General features: G+C 27.8%; 3 protein-coding genes and 1 long non-coding RNA gene across 15 annotated transcripts in view; 2 read left to right on the forward strand and 2 right to left on the reverse strand.

Moving 5' to 3' along the window:
* Window positions 1-429, reverse strand: part of LOC145947620 (uncharacterized) — a 68,482-nt gene extending 68,053 nt beyond the window's left edge. For 4 of the 12 annotated variants that reach the window (XR_014427211.1, XR_014427212.1, XR_014427210.1 and 1 more), the window contains exon 1: window positions 259-429. This is a non-coding gene — a long non-coding RNA (uncharacterized LOC145947620). The remainder of the gene's footprint in view (window positions 1-258) is intronic. The other 8 variants (XR_014427205.1, XR_014427207.1, XR_014427206.1 and 5 more) reach the window with 5 other exon arrangements.
* Window positions 430-764: 335 nt separating this feature from the next.
* On the forward strand, window positions 765-5,132 carry LOC145947621 (uncharacterized). Its single transcript, XM_083057415.1, has 2 exons — window positions 765-1,400; window positions 1,492-5,132. Exon 2 carries the CDS (start codon window positions 2,235-2,237, stop codon window positions 4,353-4,355), a length of 2,121 nt encoding a protein of 706 aa, XP_082913541.1. The 5' UTR covers window positions 765-1,400; window positions 1,492-2,234; the 3' UTR covers window positions 4,356-5,132.
* LOC145947622 (uncharacterized) lies at window positions 5,074-7,851 on the forward strand. The gene is made up of 7 exons (XM_083057417.1): window positions 5,074-5,281; window positions 5,484-5,714; window positions 5,839-5,991; window positions 6,069-6,221; window positions 6,467-6,687; window positions 7,091-7,250; window positions 7,433-7,851. Exons 1-7 carry the CDS (start codon window positions 5,074-5,076, stop codon window positions 7,546-7,548), a joined length of 1,242 nt encoding a protein of 413 aa, XP_082913543.1. The 3' UTR covers window positions 7,549-7,851.
* Window positions 7,852-15,775: 7,924 nt separating this feature from the next.
* On the reverse strand, window positions 15,776-16,261 carry LOC145947617 (uncharacterized). Its single transcript, XM_083057411.1, has one exon. The coding sequence runs from the start codon at window positions 16,259-16,261 to the stop codon at window positions 15,776-15,778; it is 486 nt and encodes a 161-aa protein (XP_082913537.1).
* Window positions 16,262-16,270: the final 9 nt, after the last annotated feature.

Below are 16,270 nucleotides of genomic sequence, written 5' to 3' on the forward strand. Positions count from 1 at the left end.
GCCTATCGAAGATTTGATAAACGATGTCAACCGAAAACACGAAGCCGAAAAATCATTTTGTAAATACGATAAGTCGAAATATCTCGGAACGGTTTGTTGTTAGATTTTGACCTTTTCGAGAGAACGAAGAAAGGCTTGGCGAATCGAGAGAAATAACGATGAAACGATTAACAATTTCGTTTAACTAACGCCTTTTTTATAAAAAAAGTAATTTTCTAGAGTTTATGCATACATAAGAAACAATAAAATATTACTCACTGGCTACCACGAGGCAAGACCGATCGACAGCTGAGACTAGGCGACTAGACGTTCTACGCACGGGATGCGAACTTCCCATCTATACAATACGACGCGCACGGAGCGACTGACTTCACTGACTGACTTTCTTGCTCGCTGCTCGCAGGCTCGCTTGCTATTTCGTTGTCTCGGCCGTTTCCGTAAACGCTCGGCCGCACTCACAATCAGCTGCCGCTAGCCCATGCTCAACTGTGTTGGACACATCGACATATAGAATGGCTGGCAGTAGAAGGGGAGCCGCACGAGTAGAGTGAGAGGCAAATAATATAAAGTTACGTTCCGTCTCTTTCTAATATAACCTGATTAGTTGGCGACATGACATCGACGGTTTTACGATGTTTTTATTTATAAATATTAAAGATTTGATAAATAGAATAAAAAACTTTATTTACAAGATTAAAATAATTAAACGATAATTAATAGTAAAACAATAAAACAAAAACAATAATATATAAATATACCCAGCAAACACATATTATAACAGTTATATAACATTGGAGTCAAAAATTAAAATAACAACGTTATATTTTTATTATATAATTGTTATGTATTATCTATTTATTATTGCTATATAACATACTAGCAAACGCATATATTATAACAGTTATATAACATTGAAACAAAAAATTAATATAACAGCTGTTATATATTTATTACATAAATTTATATATCATCTGTTTGCCGTTGCTATATAATATATTAGTAAATACCTATTATAACAGTTATATAACATTAGAATAAAAAATTAAAATAACAGCTGTTACATAATATTTATTATATAAAGTATATAACTCGTTTACTGTGTTGTTATATAATGTGTACGAAAAATAGTTATATGTTTCTTCATTTGCGTGTTTTGTGCAATGCTGCTAAATTTCGCGGTTTTTGTATACACACGGTCTTTTCCCGCGTGCTAAATGCATAATGTGGTGACAATGAAAAACCAATGTTAAAGTAGCGCTGGTGTCAAAGTGATACGTGATCGCCTCTCTAATAAAATATGATTTATGGTTGATTTATTGTTGGCGGGAAAGCCGGCAAAAAATATTGTGCTGTGCCTTCGTGTTGCAAAAGATTCACTTTCTTTACATAAACCAAAGACTGTAAGTATATTTAAAGTACTTATTATAAGACTGTTATATATTTTATATAACTGCGATGTTCGTCATTCCTCTAATATGCTTTTTCTTACAGAGATTAAAACTCTCTCCATTGAAAGATTTGATCGCCACATCTCGAGAGACCCTGAGCTATTGCTATTCGATCATCTGTAATTCGTTCATCGTAAGTACACAATTATTGTGGGTGAGCTGTGGAATGCTGGATTTTATATATTGAAGAAGGCGGAAAGTGTAAATATACAATTATTAATATTGCAAAATTTTTTAGGTTATATAGCGATATAGCCATATAAAAATATTGTAATCTGTACGCTATATATATATATATATATTGTATGTCTTATTTCATAATTATTATTTGCATATTATATGTTCTTTATTAATATTATATACTTAATAGATTCAATCAGTAAATATTTTATTCATCATCAGACATTTGTGAAGTGTCATCGAAGCATCAATTTTTATGGTTTTCATATATTTTACAATAAGTCATTGTCAATAAGTGTATTAATTTTTTAAAACTGCTCTTTAAGATATTTTGCATATACAGTTTATATATATATCGCATATTTTATTTAATTTTTAATATGCTTATTGCCATATTATCTATTCGCATTTTGTTTCAGATTAATTTGATTATTTGTATGTAAAGTTTACTTGTATTTTATTAATATTTGCATATGATTTTGTATCTTATATAGTTAACTAAGATTTATTAATTTTCAAATTTTATATTTTATTATTTTTTTCTAACTACTATAACTTAATTTTTTAAATTTGTTCTAATTTAAATAATCGATCAAAATTATCAACATGCCAAAAACATATCACCATTTATCAAAAAGACGTAAAAATCAATTGATTTCATGTCATATGTCACAATTACATAAAATTACAACTATAACATCAAATGTTTCCAAAAAACATTTTAAAATTAATTCTAATATTTGTAACTCTAACTCAGCTTGTAACTCTAACTCAGAGAATACATTTTCAAATGAAACTAATACTCTTCTCAGTGATAACATTTTCGATGCATCTAATAATATCTTTAATCCATCAATGGATAATAGTTTTTCAGCATCTAATAGTTTTGACATTCCTATTGCATCAGATCAAGATAGTTCTTCATTGTCTAATTTTTCTTCCAAATCAATTGATTTTAATAATGAAATCTCGGTACAAAATGTACAAAACTTAAGTTTACAAGAAGATTTGCAAATCTTAGTTTCAAAGCATTGTATTCCTCAAGGTACTGTAGATCAACTTCTTTTTATTTTGCGGAAACATGGTCATAATGATTTACCTGAAACGTGTAGAACTTTAATGAAAACACCACGTAATACTTTTCAAAATATATCTGCTGTTAGTGGTGGAAGATACATTCATTTTGGATTAGCTTCGGGAATAAAATACTCTATATCAAAATATTGTAAAATTATGCCTCGTGAAATAAAAATAAATATTAATATCGATGGTCTACCTTTAAGTAAAAGTTCAAGTAGCCAGTTTTGGCCTATTCTCGCATCAATTGAAATTAAAGATCTTTATACCGAGCCTTTTGCAGTTGGGATATTTCACGGAATGTCCAAACCGAATAATGTAAATGATTTTCTTCGTCCTTTTGTTAATGAAGCACAAATTGTTTTTCGAGATGGTATATTATTAGATAATAATTTCCATTGTAAAATCATATTGAATGCAATTTTATGCGATGCTCCTGCAAAATCATTAATCACATGTACCAAAGGTCACACAGGTTATTTTTCATGTTCAAAATGTTTTCAAGAAGGTGATTTTGTATGTAATCGAGTTGTCTTTCCGGAAATTAATTGCACATTAAGAACAAATGAATCATTTCGTACTCGTAGTCAAGAGGAGCATCATATAGGTGATTCAATTTTAGAAAATCTCCCTATAGATATGATTTCACAAATTCCTTTAGATTACATGCACCTTGTTTGTTTAGGATCGAGGCGTTTATTACAATTTTATGTCAGGGGTAAAAAAGGTGTAAGATTATCCAAAGTTGCAATTGATTCCATTAATAAACATCTACTTGACACAAGAAAATGTATAACTAAAGAATTTTCGAGAATGCCAAAAAGTTTATTATATATTGATAGTTGGAAAGCTACGGAAGTTCGCCTTTTTTTACTTTATTTGGGTTTAGTTTTGTTAAAGCCATTTTTGTCTAAAGACTATTATAATCATTTTTTATCACTAAGTATAGCTATTCGTATATTTGCAGATCCAAAAAAATGTTTAATTCTTAACGATTTCGCACATTCCTTGATAACCTGGTTTATTTCAAACTATAGAAATGCTTTTGGACTGGAATATCTTTCACATAATATTCATAATTTAGAACATCTTGCAAATGATGTCAAAACTTTTGGATGTTTAGATGCTTTTAGTTGTTTTAAATTTGAGAATCACATGCAAAAAATTAAAAAGCGAATAAAAAATTGTGGCAAACCATTAGAGGAATATTCTAATCGAATTTTCGAATTAAATCAACTTCCATTAGAAAAATCATATTTAAAGTCATATCCTATTATTCATATTAAAAAGACAATTCAAAACACTAATGATATATCTCATTTAGAGTTCAATGGCTTCAATATTTTTACAAAAGAAAATGAAAACTGTTGTTTGTTGAACGATAATTCTTTGGCATTTATTTTAGAAATAATTTTAGATAGTAATGATGTTCCATACATAAATGTAAAGCGAATTTTATATACCGAACCATTTTTTAACACTCCATGTGATTCTAAAGAACTACTGGGTATACAAACTTTTTTGGAAACAAGTCCTTTTAACATAGAAAAATTGCCGGCAACAAACATAAAAACAAAATGTTTGAAATTAAAACATCTTGAGTTGCAAAACACATTTGTTATAATTCCACTTTTGCATGCATGTACCTAATTATTCTTATTTTGATTTTTTCTTTTAAAGAATTATTCTCATCTTGCAGTAATGTTCTTTTTAACAGCTTTATCATTACCAAGATTAAATATCTTAGTGTTTTTTTTTTAAAGAATGATGAGATAATACTGCAGGTTTTTTATGACTATTGATTTTCATATATTGCTATGTATTGCTGTGGTTGGTTTTAGCTTTAAGTTGTTTAAAATATTAAATAAATACTTTGATATTACCTATAATTAAGATTATTTTGTACCACGCCTTTTTTCACGGACAATACTTTCGTTCTAGAAATTGCACTTCTTGCAATTTCTTCTTGTGTCGGCGCGATCTTTGTTCATCGCGCAGGATTCTGTAAATATATATTTACAGAATCCTGCTTATAGTGCTGTTTTTTTTGTGCATATCAAATCGTCGATTTCTTTGTGTCGTCAATCTGTGTGCCTACCTGACTCCATAGTGCGCGCGTTACCGCTGTTACTACTATTTAAAGATTCCGAACAATTATAAAAAGTGTATAGTGTTTTTTGTAAAAACATTTATAACAAACTTTATATTCTACAAAGAATAATAGCTATGTACATATATACATATATTAATAGAATGTAGTGTCAAACTCACACACATCCTCGATACCCATCGTTCTACCTGAACATTACGGGTGGTGTGCGAATTATAAGAAACTCTGTATTCTGCATATATATTTTTTTCAGAGAAAATGTCCGAAACAAAATTGTACGCAATTGTACAATTTTTAGCTGATGAATCTTTCTCAGAGATTCCAACAAATTGGATTCAACGAAATAATGATGTCTTTATTTGTTGGTGGCCTAATACAAAGAATATCAGTTCGCTTATTAAAAATCGAGCTGAACCGGATAAAAAATTATGGTCAAGATTTGATATAACGGTGATAAAATATTGTTGTAAGTTATAATTTTATGAATACTATATTTTAATTATAATATTTTCATTATTTTAATTTTTTAACGTGTAAATGCATATTTTATTTATATTTTGTGTCAAAAATTAATTTATTATAATTACTATATATTATTACGGATGTTATTGTTATTGTTATTATATTTATATGTACATATGTATTTATTATTATTATTATTTGGGTAGCGTCACTTGCATCTGCCCGCAAATCAGCTGCAGATGCTCAGTATGGTACGACTGATGAAGAAAAATGTGGCCGAGGGCAAAGAAAATTAAAGAAAAATGAATATTATTTTTCTGAGAACGATGAAAATGATTATACTGACGATTCGAATGATGAAGAAAGAAACGCGTGTGATGATGATGAAGAAAATTACGATAACGAAAAAAACAAATCGGTTAAACACTTGAAACAGAGTAAATTTTAACATTTACTTTGAATTAAATGTTTTTATATAATTGCTGAATATTTGAGATGCTTATTTATTTTTGTTTGTTGTTATTTTTCTTATTATTTTATTTTATTTTATTTTATTTGCAGATATTAATCGACCTGTTTTTAATTCTATTCCTGAATACAATTCTCAGCAAAAAGATAATTGTTGCCAATCTATCAATACTTCCAGTACTGATAAAAATTCAAATTGTTTTGTTTCCAAAAATACTGATAATGAAATTTCAGTATCACGCACAAGTAAGTTTATATATCTTACAATTTCTATGAATATAATAAAATGTAAATATTAAATAACCAACAATTGTAATCTGTAGATAACAACAAATGCAGTTCTAATGAAAAAACAAAAAAAATTACATATTCTGATAAGTCCGCATCACCCTCTGGTATAATGGATATTGAGAGTATTCCTATCTTAGAACTTCCAGAAATACAAGATATTTATAAAATTCTAGAACGGATAGAAAGTAAGTTATGACAATTATATCTGCAATGTATTATATGTACAATTTTAAGAATTTATTAAATATTTAATACTCATATATTTAATACTCTAATATACTTAATATTTAATACTAACACTGTGCGTGTGTGTCAATTATATGGATGATGTTTGCAATTATAAAAATATACAGAAATATATATACATACATATATATATATATATATATATATATATATATACACGCTATACGTTTCTTTTTAATTGTAGCAGGTTTAGATAAAGTTATACGTGCAAACGTTGCTACCAATTTCGAGCTAAAAAGTATCTCGAGAAGATTAAGTACATTGGAGTCTGGTCAACGTAATGATGCAGAATTGACAGAAAATGATATGGTAATGATAATGCCCTTATTGCCACTACAAACAGTTGAATCTATAAAAGAATTCGAAAATTTAATTATATCAAACGAAGTTGCTGCATCGCAATTTGTAAGTTATTTTTCATTTGCAATTATTTCTACATCTGTATAGAGATCTATCTATACCATTTACTATATCATTTCCATCTATATCATTTCTATACTAAAAAGAATCCATATAGAAAAATGAATAAGTTGGATTATAGAACATTAAAGTGAATGCAATTACCCATTGAATAAGAATCGTTAATTTTTTTAAAAGAAATAGTAAAGAGAATTAATTCATATGTATTATGTAAAACTTTTCATTTTTTTAAATATAGAATTATTTTTATAACCTTTTTTATATGCAGTTTTTATACATTTTTCAATAAACATTATTAACTACTTTCTTTTTCTAAATTTATAGTATAGTTAATATGATATTATCTCTATATTATATATTATTTACATAAATTTATTGTTAATTTCAGAAAAAATTGATCCTAAAAATTGGAGGCACCACTCCACGAAATAGCATTCATCGTACTTTAGAACGAATAATCAGCAATAAATGCGCAATAAACTGTTCCTGGAAAGGCGTTCGATTAAATTATAAAATAAACAATTTAACATTTATTAAGAATATACGTGGTAAATATTTGAAAATTATATTTAACTATTTTTTAAAATTCTTTTTCAATTCTGTTTAGATTACACAAACGTACATTTTTTTTATTAGATACTATTTAATTATTAAATATAATTTTCCTTTCATATACATGCGTATATGAAATTGTGTCAGTATATTAATTAAATTTTAACTTATTTTACAGATATTATATGCTCTGTACATTCAGGTTTAACTGAATCCGAATTCGATATAACTGCTGCGGAATGGTTCAGGTTTGCAAAGCAACGAGCAATACGAGAAGAAAAAAAAAATCTATAATACATGGTGCTATTTACATTTAATATACTCACACACGTTAAACACACATTAAATTGTTTTAGTTTAAAAATTCATTTATATATCTTAATTATTTGTGATATCATAAATATGTTTTTGTTTCGTTATTTTCTTATAATATATATATAGAAAGTTTACACATATATGTTATATATTTTCATTCAGAAATTTAATTTATATTTTAAATAGTTTATATACGTATATATAATTATATCATTTATGATAAGAATAAGTTTCTGTGGACGTATATTATAAGAGAATACACATAAAATTGAGTGATTTTAATAATAACCATATGATAATTAGAAAAATAATATATAATTTTTAAGTTTTATTATTTCGTTTACGAAAATTATAAAGTTATAATGTCTAAATAAAATTAATGATCTATATATATCATATATAATAATCTATATCTTATCTATATATAATTAATAACCTCTATATATCTATATTATGTATATATTATATATATAATAATCTTATTATATATATATATTATATATATAATAATCACTTTTAAAGCTTCAAAAACAATATAAAAAATTAAGTTTAATATATGTATTAATGCATTAAGTTTAATAAAAATCAATTAAATGATATTTTTAATCTTTTATTAATACATAATCTTTTTATAAAATTATTAACAAAGCTTAAAAAGTGATTATGAGGAAAGATTGTTATAAAGATTATTTTACACACACACACACGCACGCACGCACGCACGCACACAGCACGCATCTCTCAAAAAGAAAAATTGTAGTTGCTCAACAATTTAATAAATTTTTTTGTTGTATAATATAATATAAACATATGTATATAGTGCACGATGTCAATATATTAGCTTTTCTGAAAAATTTGCATGTTTTAAAAAATGTAAATTTATAAGTTTTATGTTGACATCGTGTCATTATGTTTATATTCATATTATTCATCAAAAAAATTTATACAAAATTATTGAGTTACTACGATTTTTTGTTGAGAGATGTGTGTTGTGTGTGTATGTGTATATACATTTAATTGTAACAATTATATAATTAATACATTAAGAACACATAACATACATTAAGTTGTTATATAAATATTACATGTATATTCAAAAACATTTGAAAATTAGATGTGACATTCATATAACAATTATATAAATATTGAACCAGTAATCTTAATATGTTATATCTTAATTATATTATAGTTATGTTCTTAATGTAACACAATAATATTACATTATATAATTGTTACAATTAAATGTATAACTATTATATAACATTGTTGCTTCCTTGAGTGGGAAATTACAAGGAATGAGAGTATTACATGTTGCAATACTGTTATATTACTTGTTATATTTTGTTACATTGAGTTATGTAACCGTTATAATATAGTTATAAAATGTGTTTGCTGGGTATAATGTAAAATTAAAATAAATTAAATTAAAGTCAAAACAAAATTAATTATTTAAGAAATTAACAGATTAATTTGAAATAAATGTAAATAATTGCTGACAATTTATATAATAACTGATACACTGACATCCGCGTTCGGCTCTATAGCTAGTCTATATTCATATATATATTTGATATTGAGAGCCTAAAAGAATTCTTCATATTTAAATAAAATCAAAGAATACATTGAGAGATACATAATTTTATTTTATATGACATGTGCGCGTGCGTGTGCGTGTATGCGTCATGTGTCAGTTCGAAATATATATATATATATATATTTGTATATATGTATATGTTTAAATCAACATAGGTATAATTAAATATTTGATACATAATTTTGTAAAAAAATTAATTTAAAATTAATTTAAAAGGTTTAGGAAAAATAATGATCATTAAAAGAAGATACTTTTGGCAATTGTTGTTTATCTGTCCATATTTATTGTTTATTTATTAATTTTTAAAATAAAAATTAAATAATTTATTAATATTAATTATTTATTAATATTAATATTAATATTAATATTTATTTAATATTATTGATTATTTATCAATTTATTTATTAATTTATTAATATTAATTTATTTTTATAATATTTTATTTATTTTATTTTTATAATTATATATTGTACATCATTTTATGCAACCTATTTTAATGTTTGATATTTATATCTTGCATGTTAATTTATAGAACGTTGAATAATAAACAAGATGTTATTATTTCAAATAAAAATAATGAAATAGAGATGATTACTTTTGCGATAGATGAGATGTTAGAATCAATTAAACTTGAGGATTCCACTGTGTAAACTTTTCTATTTATTTTAATTCATATAATAAAAAATACACACGCATTTATATTTATTTATCTGCACATTTTACTTTTTAAAAAATAAATATTGTATCTCAGTAGTTAATAAATTCTAATCCATTATTTATATAATGTATATTAGTGTGTGTGTGCGTCCATATAGGAGGTGTCTCACAACCTCCGTACAATATTTTATTAGTGTGTTCTAGAGGTAAAAAATAGAATAAAAAATTCTAATACAAAAATGTTGAGGCTGCAAAAGTTGTTAAGTTATAAGCGATCAAAATTTGCCAATGATATACACGCACTGAATTACACATGTATACGCGTACCGATTTGTCATCTATTATTGGTTTTATTATTTTTAAAATAAAATAAGCTGTGCAGAAAAATCAATATCACACTACCTTGAAATAATCAATAACAGATGACAGATCGATAGGCGTGTATGTTTAGTTACGGACGCGCGAGTTCTATGCTATATCATTGACAAATTTTGATGGTTTATAATTCAAAAACTATTGTAGCCTCAACATTTTTGTATTAGAATTTTTTATTCTATTTTACTTCTAGCATACGCTAATAAAATGTTGTACAAAGGTGAGATATCCTGTAAATATATGTATATATATATTTAAATTTCTTAATTTTCTGAAAAGTAAAAAGATGATTTTAAAATCTTTTTTAGAGAGGTTATTGATTTCATTGATGAGATTGATGGTCCGAAAATTGTTGGCAAACCACAACATTATCGATTGCTAAAATTTATTTTGAATAATAATAGTCGTCATCGAATTCAAATAGAGGTATAAAATGCTGAAATCGAGCGGATTCAGTTTCACATAAAACCAAATCGAGTAATTAATAAATTTTTTAAGAAAGATCTTATTTATCTTTAACACAACTATTAATATTTATATATTATTGTTTACTTTGAATATACTTAAATATACTTTTTATTCTTATTTAATTTAATATATGCAATAATAATAATAATTATACTTATTATTCCTTCAAATACTATTATTAATAATTTGGGTTCTTTTGACCTTAAAAAGATAATTCACGCAGTTCAATCTAAATTGACAGAAATATTCCGAATTACTTGAATTCATGTGTTCGTAAGTAATTCTAAATATATTATATATGATTTAATATTGTCATATACATATATAGTATGTTCTTATATTTATGTATGTTTTCTTCTATTACATTTTCTTAAAATAAATACTTTTAAATAAAATATTTTTCAGTTATACGAGGATATGTTAAAACAAGATTTAATACTTTCTCAAATAGTTTTAAAATTATTGGAACTGGATCAATTACAGATGGTAATTACAAATTAGAGATTCAAATTGCTGATTTTGAAGCAAATGATGGTTTCGAGAAAGGAGAAAATGTGGAAATAAAAGGATATGTGAAAAATTCAAGTAAATTATATTAAAGATCTTTTAATTTCGTAATAGAATATTGTATCATTTTTTATTGATTTTTATGAATTATGTATTTATTTTACAGATGACATCTTTTATCTTGATGTGGAAAAAGTTTGTGACATTAAATTAATAGGAGACCAAACGTTATCATTGACACTATTATTGCAAGGTACAAAACCTATTATAAAAAGATCTTTTCCAAAAGAAGATGGAACTTCCGATTTGTCAACTAACAAGATTATTCGTAAATAATTTAAAAAGTATTCGTCATGTTTTCAGTGAGTTTTTTGTTTTTTATTTTTAGTTTATAAATAATTAATTCTTAATTTGGACTTTGTCTAAAAATGATATTTATTATTTAATTAACTCAACGGTCTTTGCGAAGCTATCGAATCTACTGGTGAGATTTTTAACTGTAACTTGTGTAATAACATATTTTGGTTTACTTGATGTTCTCTCGATATCTCTACAGCTAAACCCTATAAATTGTATAATTGTATATTGTATAATTTATATCGGCTAGCTTGTTATATATACTTCGCTTTCTGGCATCGATTTAATCAACATTAATTCTCAATTCTGATTACTTCACTTTTGACCTTTTTTGCATAATCCAAGTCTTCGTTTGTTGTGTGCAATTATTCGATAAATCATATATATGTATGTAAAACACTAAAAGAAAAGATAATGTATTTACATTAATTCATCGTTCATATAAGATTTAAGTAAAACATTTATTATTTGCTTATCAATATTCAGATATTACACATACATCTTTTTAATTTTTAATTTGTACCTATAATTATCTACAAATTATATTATACGGACTATGTAATATATGATGCAGTAATGTGAATAGTTGTGTATATAACGTAATTACATTAGCATAATTATTAAAATATAAATTATAATTGCTTGTAAAATGCTGTTTGTAAAATTTATGTTACGAAATCTCTCTCTATCTATCTCATCTGGGGTGCTTTCGCGAAATATCAAAATGATCCAGATTAAAATGATCCGTGTATTCCGTGCGTTGTGATTGGTCAAATCTGAAATTTCATTGAATAAAATTTCAATGAGATTGACTCTCATTGTAACTTTATTCAATGAAATTTCAGATTTGGCCATCACAACGCACGGATCATTTTAATCTGAATCATTTTGATCTTTTGCGAAAGTATCCCTGTTTATGATGCCTGTAATGTGTAACATTGCAATATAACGCTGGTATATGGACAGAATGTATCCAATTTAAAAAATTCGTAGACTGATATTTCACTTTAGCGTTAATTTTTCGTAAAAGAGCGATTCCGTTATTTATGATGTTGTTTATACATGATGCGCATACCTGATGCTTCGTTTTTACTGTAAATTTTAATGATAGTTTCTTTAATAATTTCGAGTGAATTTTTGTGAACGAAATGTTCTTCTTATTTAAGAGAAACTGTTATTAGCGATGCAATTTTTTTAACTCGACTCATTAAGTATGTTTAATTAAATATAAAATTTAAATTGTATTAATGCAACGCGTTTACTTGAATATGTAAATTAAAAATAAGATTTTATCTGCTGGCGTGTGAAAAGTATCATTTGCAAAACGCTTTTTTCTTTTAAAGGTTTAAATTCGAATCTACGAGCTATCAATGTCTCGAAATTTTTTAAAAGTATTAATATCAAATTAGTCAAAGAATTTGATATGAAAATTCAGTGTAGTTAGAAAGAATATGTTATATATTTATGAGTATTTACGCTTAATAAAAAGTCGATTGTAAAAAATAAATTAAAGATAGAGGTCGAATCGAGATTAAAATTGATTAAATCAAAAACAGGAAACAAATCTAAAAATTATATTTTATTAGTATAGTATTTCAATAATATTGTGTGTAACATTTTGAAATAACGTTTAAAATTAAATCATATTTCGAAACAATTAATACGTTCTACACTTACACATGTTATGGTATTGTAACGTATACTCTCAACAATTTATACAATACATATCGATTTTTATTTCGTACATTCTTTCAACATATAATCCAATTTTCATAGATTACGCACTATATGAAAAAAAATCTATCTTTATTGTATTTCAATATAGATTTAAATACTCTATTATATATATTTATATATTTTTTTCATGTTACATTCATTTTTTTTTTTATTTCAAAAAATAACTTTTTTTTTTATATTTCCTTTTCTAATAGCGTTTTCGAATAATAAAGTAGATTTGATCGATCCGAGAGCGATTAATGACGTCATTAACCAATCATAACTATTTCTCTGAAGAATAAATGGCTGTGATTGGTTAATTACGTCATTAATCGATCTCAAGTCGATCAAACCTGCTTTATTGGAAAACGCTACAAAATAATCTTAAACTCGAATGAAAAATTATATTATTTTGATGTTACTGTAATTTATTATTTTATATATTTAAATGTATTACACGGAACAATGTATTGTAATGAATTAATAAAATAAAATATAAACTTTTCTCTTTCTTTTAAAAATAATGGTGAAATCTCGAATGTATCAAATTTATTGAGTTGTGCGGTAAGCTTCACGAAATGATGTGTTTTGTTATGTGATATGACAGCTTGTGTTATGTTGCGCGAGGTTAAAAAAAGTGTTGCGCTTTAAAACTTCTGCAAATTTATATAAAAGTAAGTAGAATATTAAATTTATACAAAAGTGTGTAAAATATTAAATTACAATTAAATTTTTTTTATTGTTAAATTAAAATTAATTTTTATTTCTATTGTTAACTAATAAAAAAATACAATTAACTTTTATATATTACAACTCATTTACTTTTATATAGTACAACTTTTTTCATGAAATACTTATAATTAATAAATACGTGTAGAAAATTAAATATTAATTAAGAATGCAGCATACAATTTCTATTATAAAATCTTTAATTATAATATTAAATTTCTTCATGCACAGGCAAGAACTATATTCATCACAATTGCAAAAAAGAAAAAAAGTATATCATGTATATCGTATCCGTTCTAATCTGACACGCGCCAGTATCAAGAAAGTATATAACATCTCGATCGATCTCGGTCGATTGCAATTATCAGCAATTTTTGCCCTCGGTGAGAGCAAGCGTATCTCGTTTCATCATATACACGAGTATAAATTTACGAAGTCGACGCGACTAAAGGCTCATTCAGACAGGACACGTCAAGCGTCAAGCAGCGAGCAGCAACCAATAAGCGAGGCAATATTTTTTACGCCATTGCTAATATTACCTCGCTTATTGGTTGTTGAATGATTGCTGCTCGCTGCTTGACGCTTGACGCGTCCTGTCTGAATGAGCCTTAAGCTCGACTCGGCTCGATTCATCTTGGCAGCGCGAGGCAAGTATACTATACATACAGATGTTCGGCTCAGTAGTAAACACGAAAAATAAAAAAAAGGTCAAATCCTTATTATTATCGTACGTCCCCCTTGATATCATACAATTTTTAATTGAAATATTTTTGATATCTTTTATATTTTTCGAGATATTTACTTGCGGAAATTAAAATGGGACACTGTATATACAAGGAGCAAAGAAAAAAATGGTAATGTGGCCTCTGCTGATATATTGGCTCCTCACTTATCAAATTAACTAATAACGCCAACCAAAATTTATTTTGCGTATTACGTAAAACTTAAAACAGTAGAAATTAAACACCCTTAAATGTTGATGTCTGACAATTCGTTTGTGTTTCGTTAGGCGCGAATATAACGCGAGTGTGAACGTGAGGTGGGTCAACGCACACAAAAAAAGGAGCAATCTTTTTTCAACACACACTCAATGACAAATTTATTATAATAACAAAAAAACACAAGAAAAAAAGGCAATACAACTTTGTCCGTTTCCGAGCTTTGCGGCAACGCAAGTATCGAAGCGAGCGACTTCGAGAGAAAGCGTTCGATTGTTTGAGAGGCGCGTTCTGCGAGCGACAGACTTAAGCGGCTAATTATACGGAAGGCGAATCGATGCTTTATGTAAGAAGGCAAGAGACGATCTGTTCTAAAGGTTTTACGGGCGGTTTGTTTAAACGGTTTTTTCCTATACTTTGCGTGTGCGCATAGCGTCCTTCGTCGCGAATTCGTGCCGATATTCTTAACCGTCAGCTGCTCGTGAAAACACAGAAAAAATGCCGTCGGCGGTCGTTGGCCCGAGATCTCGAGTCCGCGCGCGTGGTGTTTACAATTTATCAGCTGTTTGGTTCGTGTTGTCACCTTTAATTTCGAGTGTCAGGATTTATTGTCGCGTCTTTATTACTCATGACAAACGATGTCATTGGGAGCAACAATATTGTTGAACCAAACTCTGTCACGCGCTCGAACATTCCGCCCGCCTTGTTTGGAACAATTCAAACGAAACTCGAAAGGCAAAAAGAGATAATAATTACGATTGCAAGTAGAGATAACGAAGGGTGACTGAGAATGAATTTACATGTGAAGCGAGATGTACTGTGAAACGAGATGCAATTTGAGCAAGGCATTCGAGGTCGCGTCGCGCTACGTTGCGGCCTCAGGGTCGCTTTGCATCGGTAGGAGGATGAGACGGTTCACGGGTCGCGTCAACGTTGACGCCGCGGTTCGCAAGGTCACGACTCGAACGTGGCCGTCGTCTCCGGGATGCGTGTCGATTATGCGTGCCAGCGGCCACTTGTTCGGTGGCGAAGCCTCGTTGCGCAGGACGCACAGGCGGCCGATTCTGACGGCGGTGTCAGGCTTCCACCACTTCGGGCGGTGGTTTAGCGAGTGCAAATATTCTCGCGACCACCGATTCCAGAAATGCTGCTTCATCCGTTGCACTAGCTGCCATCGCGAAAGTCGATTTTCCGGAACTATCGTGAGCGACGGTTCGGACACGGCGTTGAGGGCAGTGCCGATCAGAAAATGCCCCGGTGTCAGGGCGGTGACGTCGTCAGGGTCCTCGGACAGTGCCTCGAGCGGTCGCGAATTGAGGCACGCCTCCACTTGAGTGAGAAGCGTAGACATCTCTTCGAA

The sequence above is a fragment of the Prenolepis imparis genome, unplaced genomic scaffold (assembly GCF_030444845.1).
Source record: "Prenolepis imparis isolate NDT839.2.m4 unplaced genomic scaffold, iyPreImpa1.0 SCAF_107, whole genome shotgun sequence".
Lineage (NCBI taxonomy): Eukaryota > Metazoa > Arthropoda > Insecta > Hymenoptera > Formicidae > Prenolepis > Prenolepis imparis.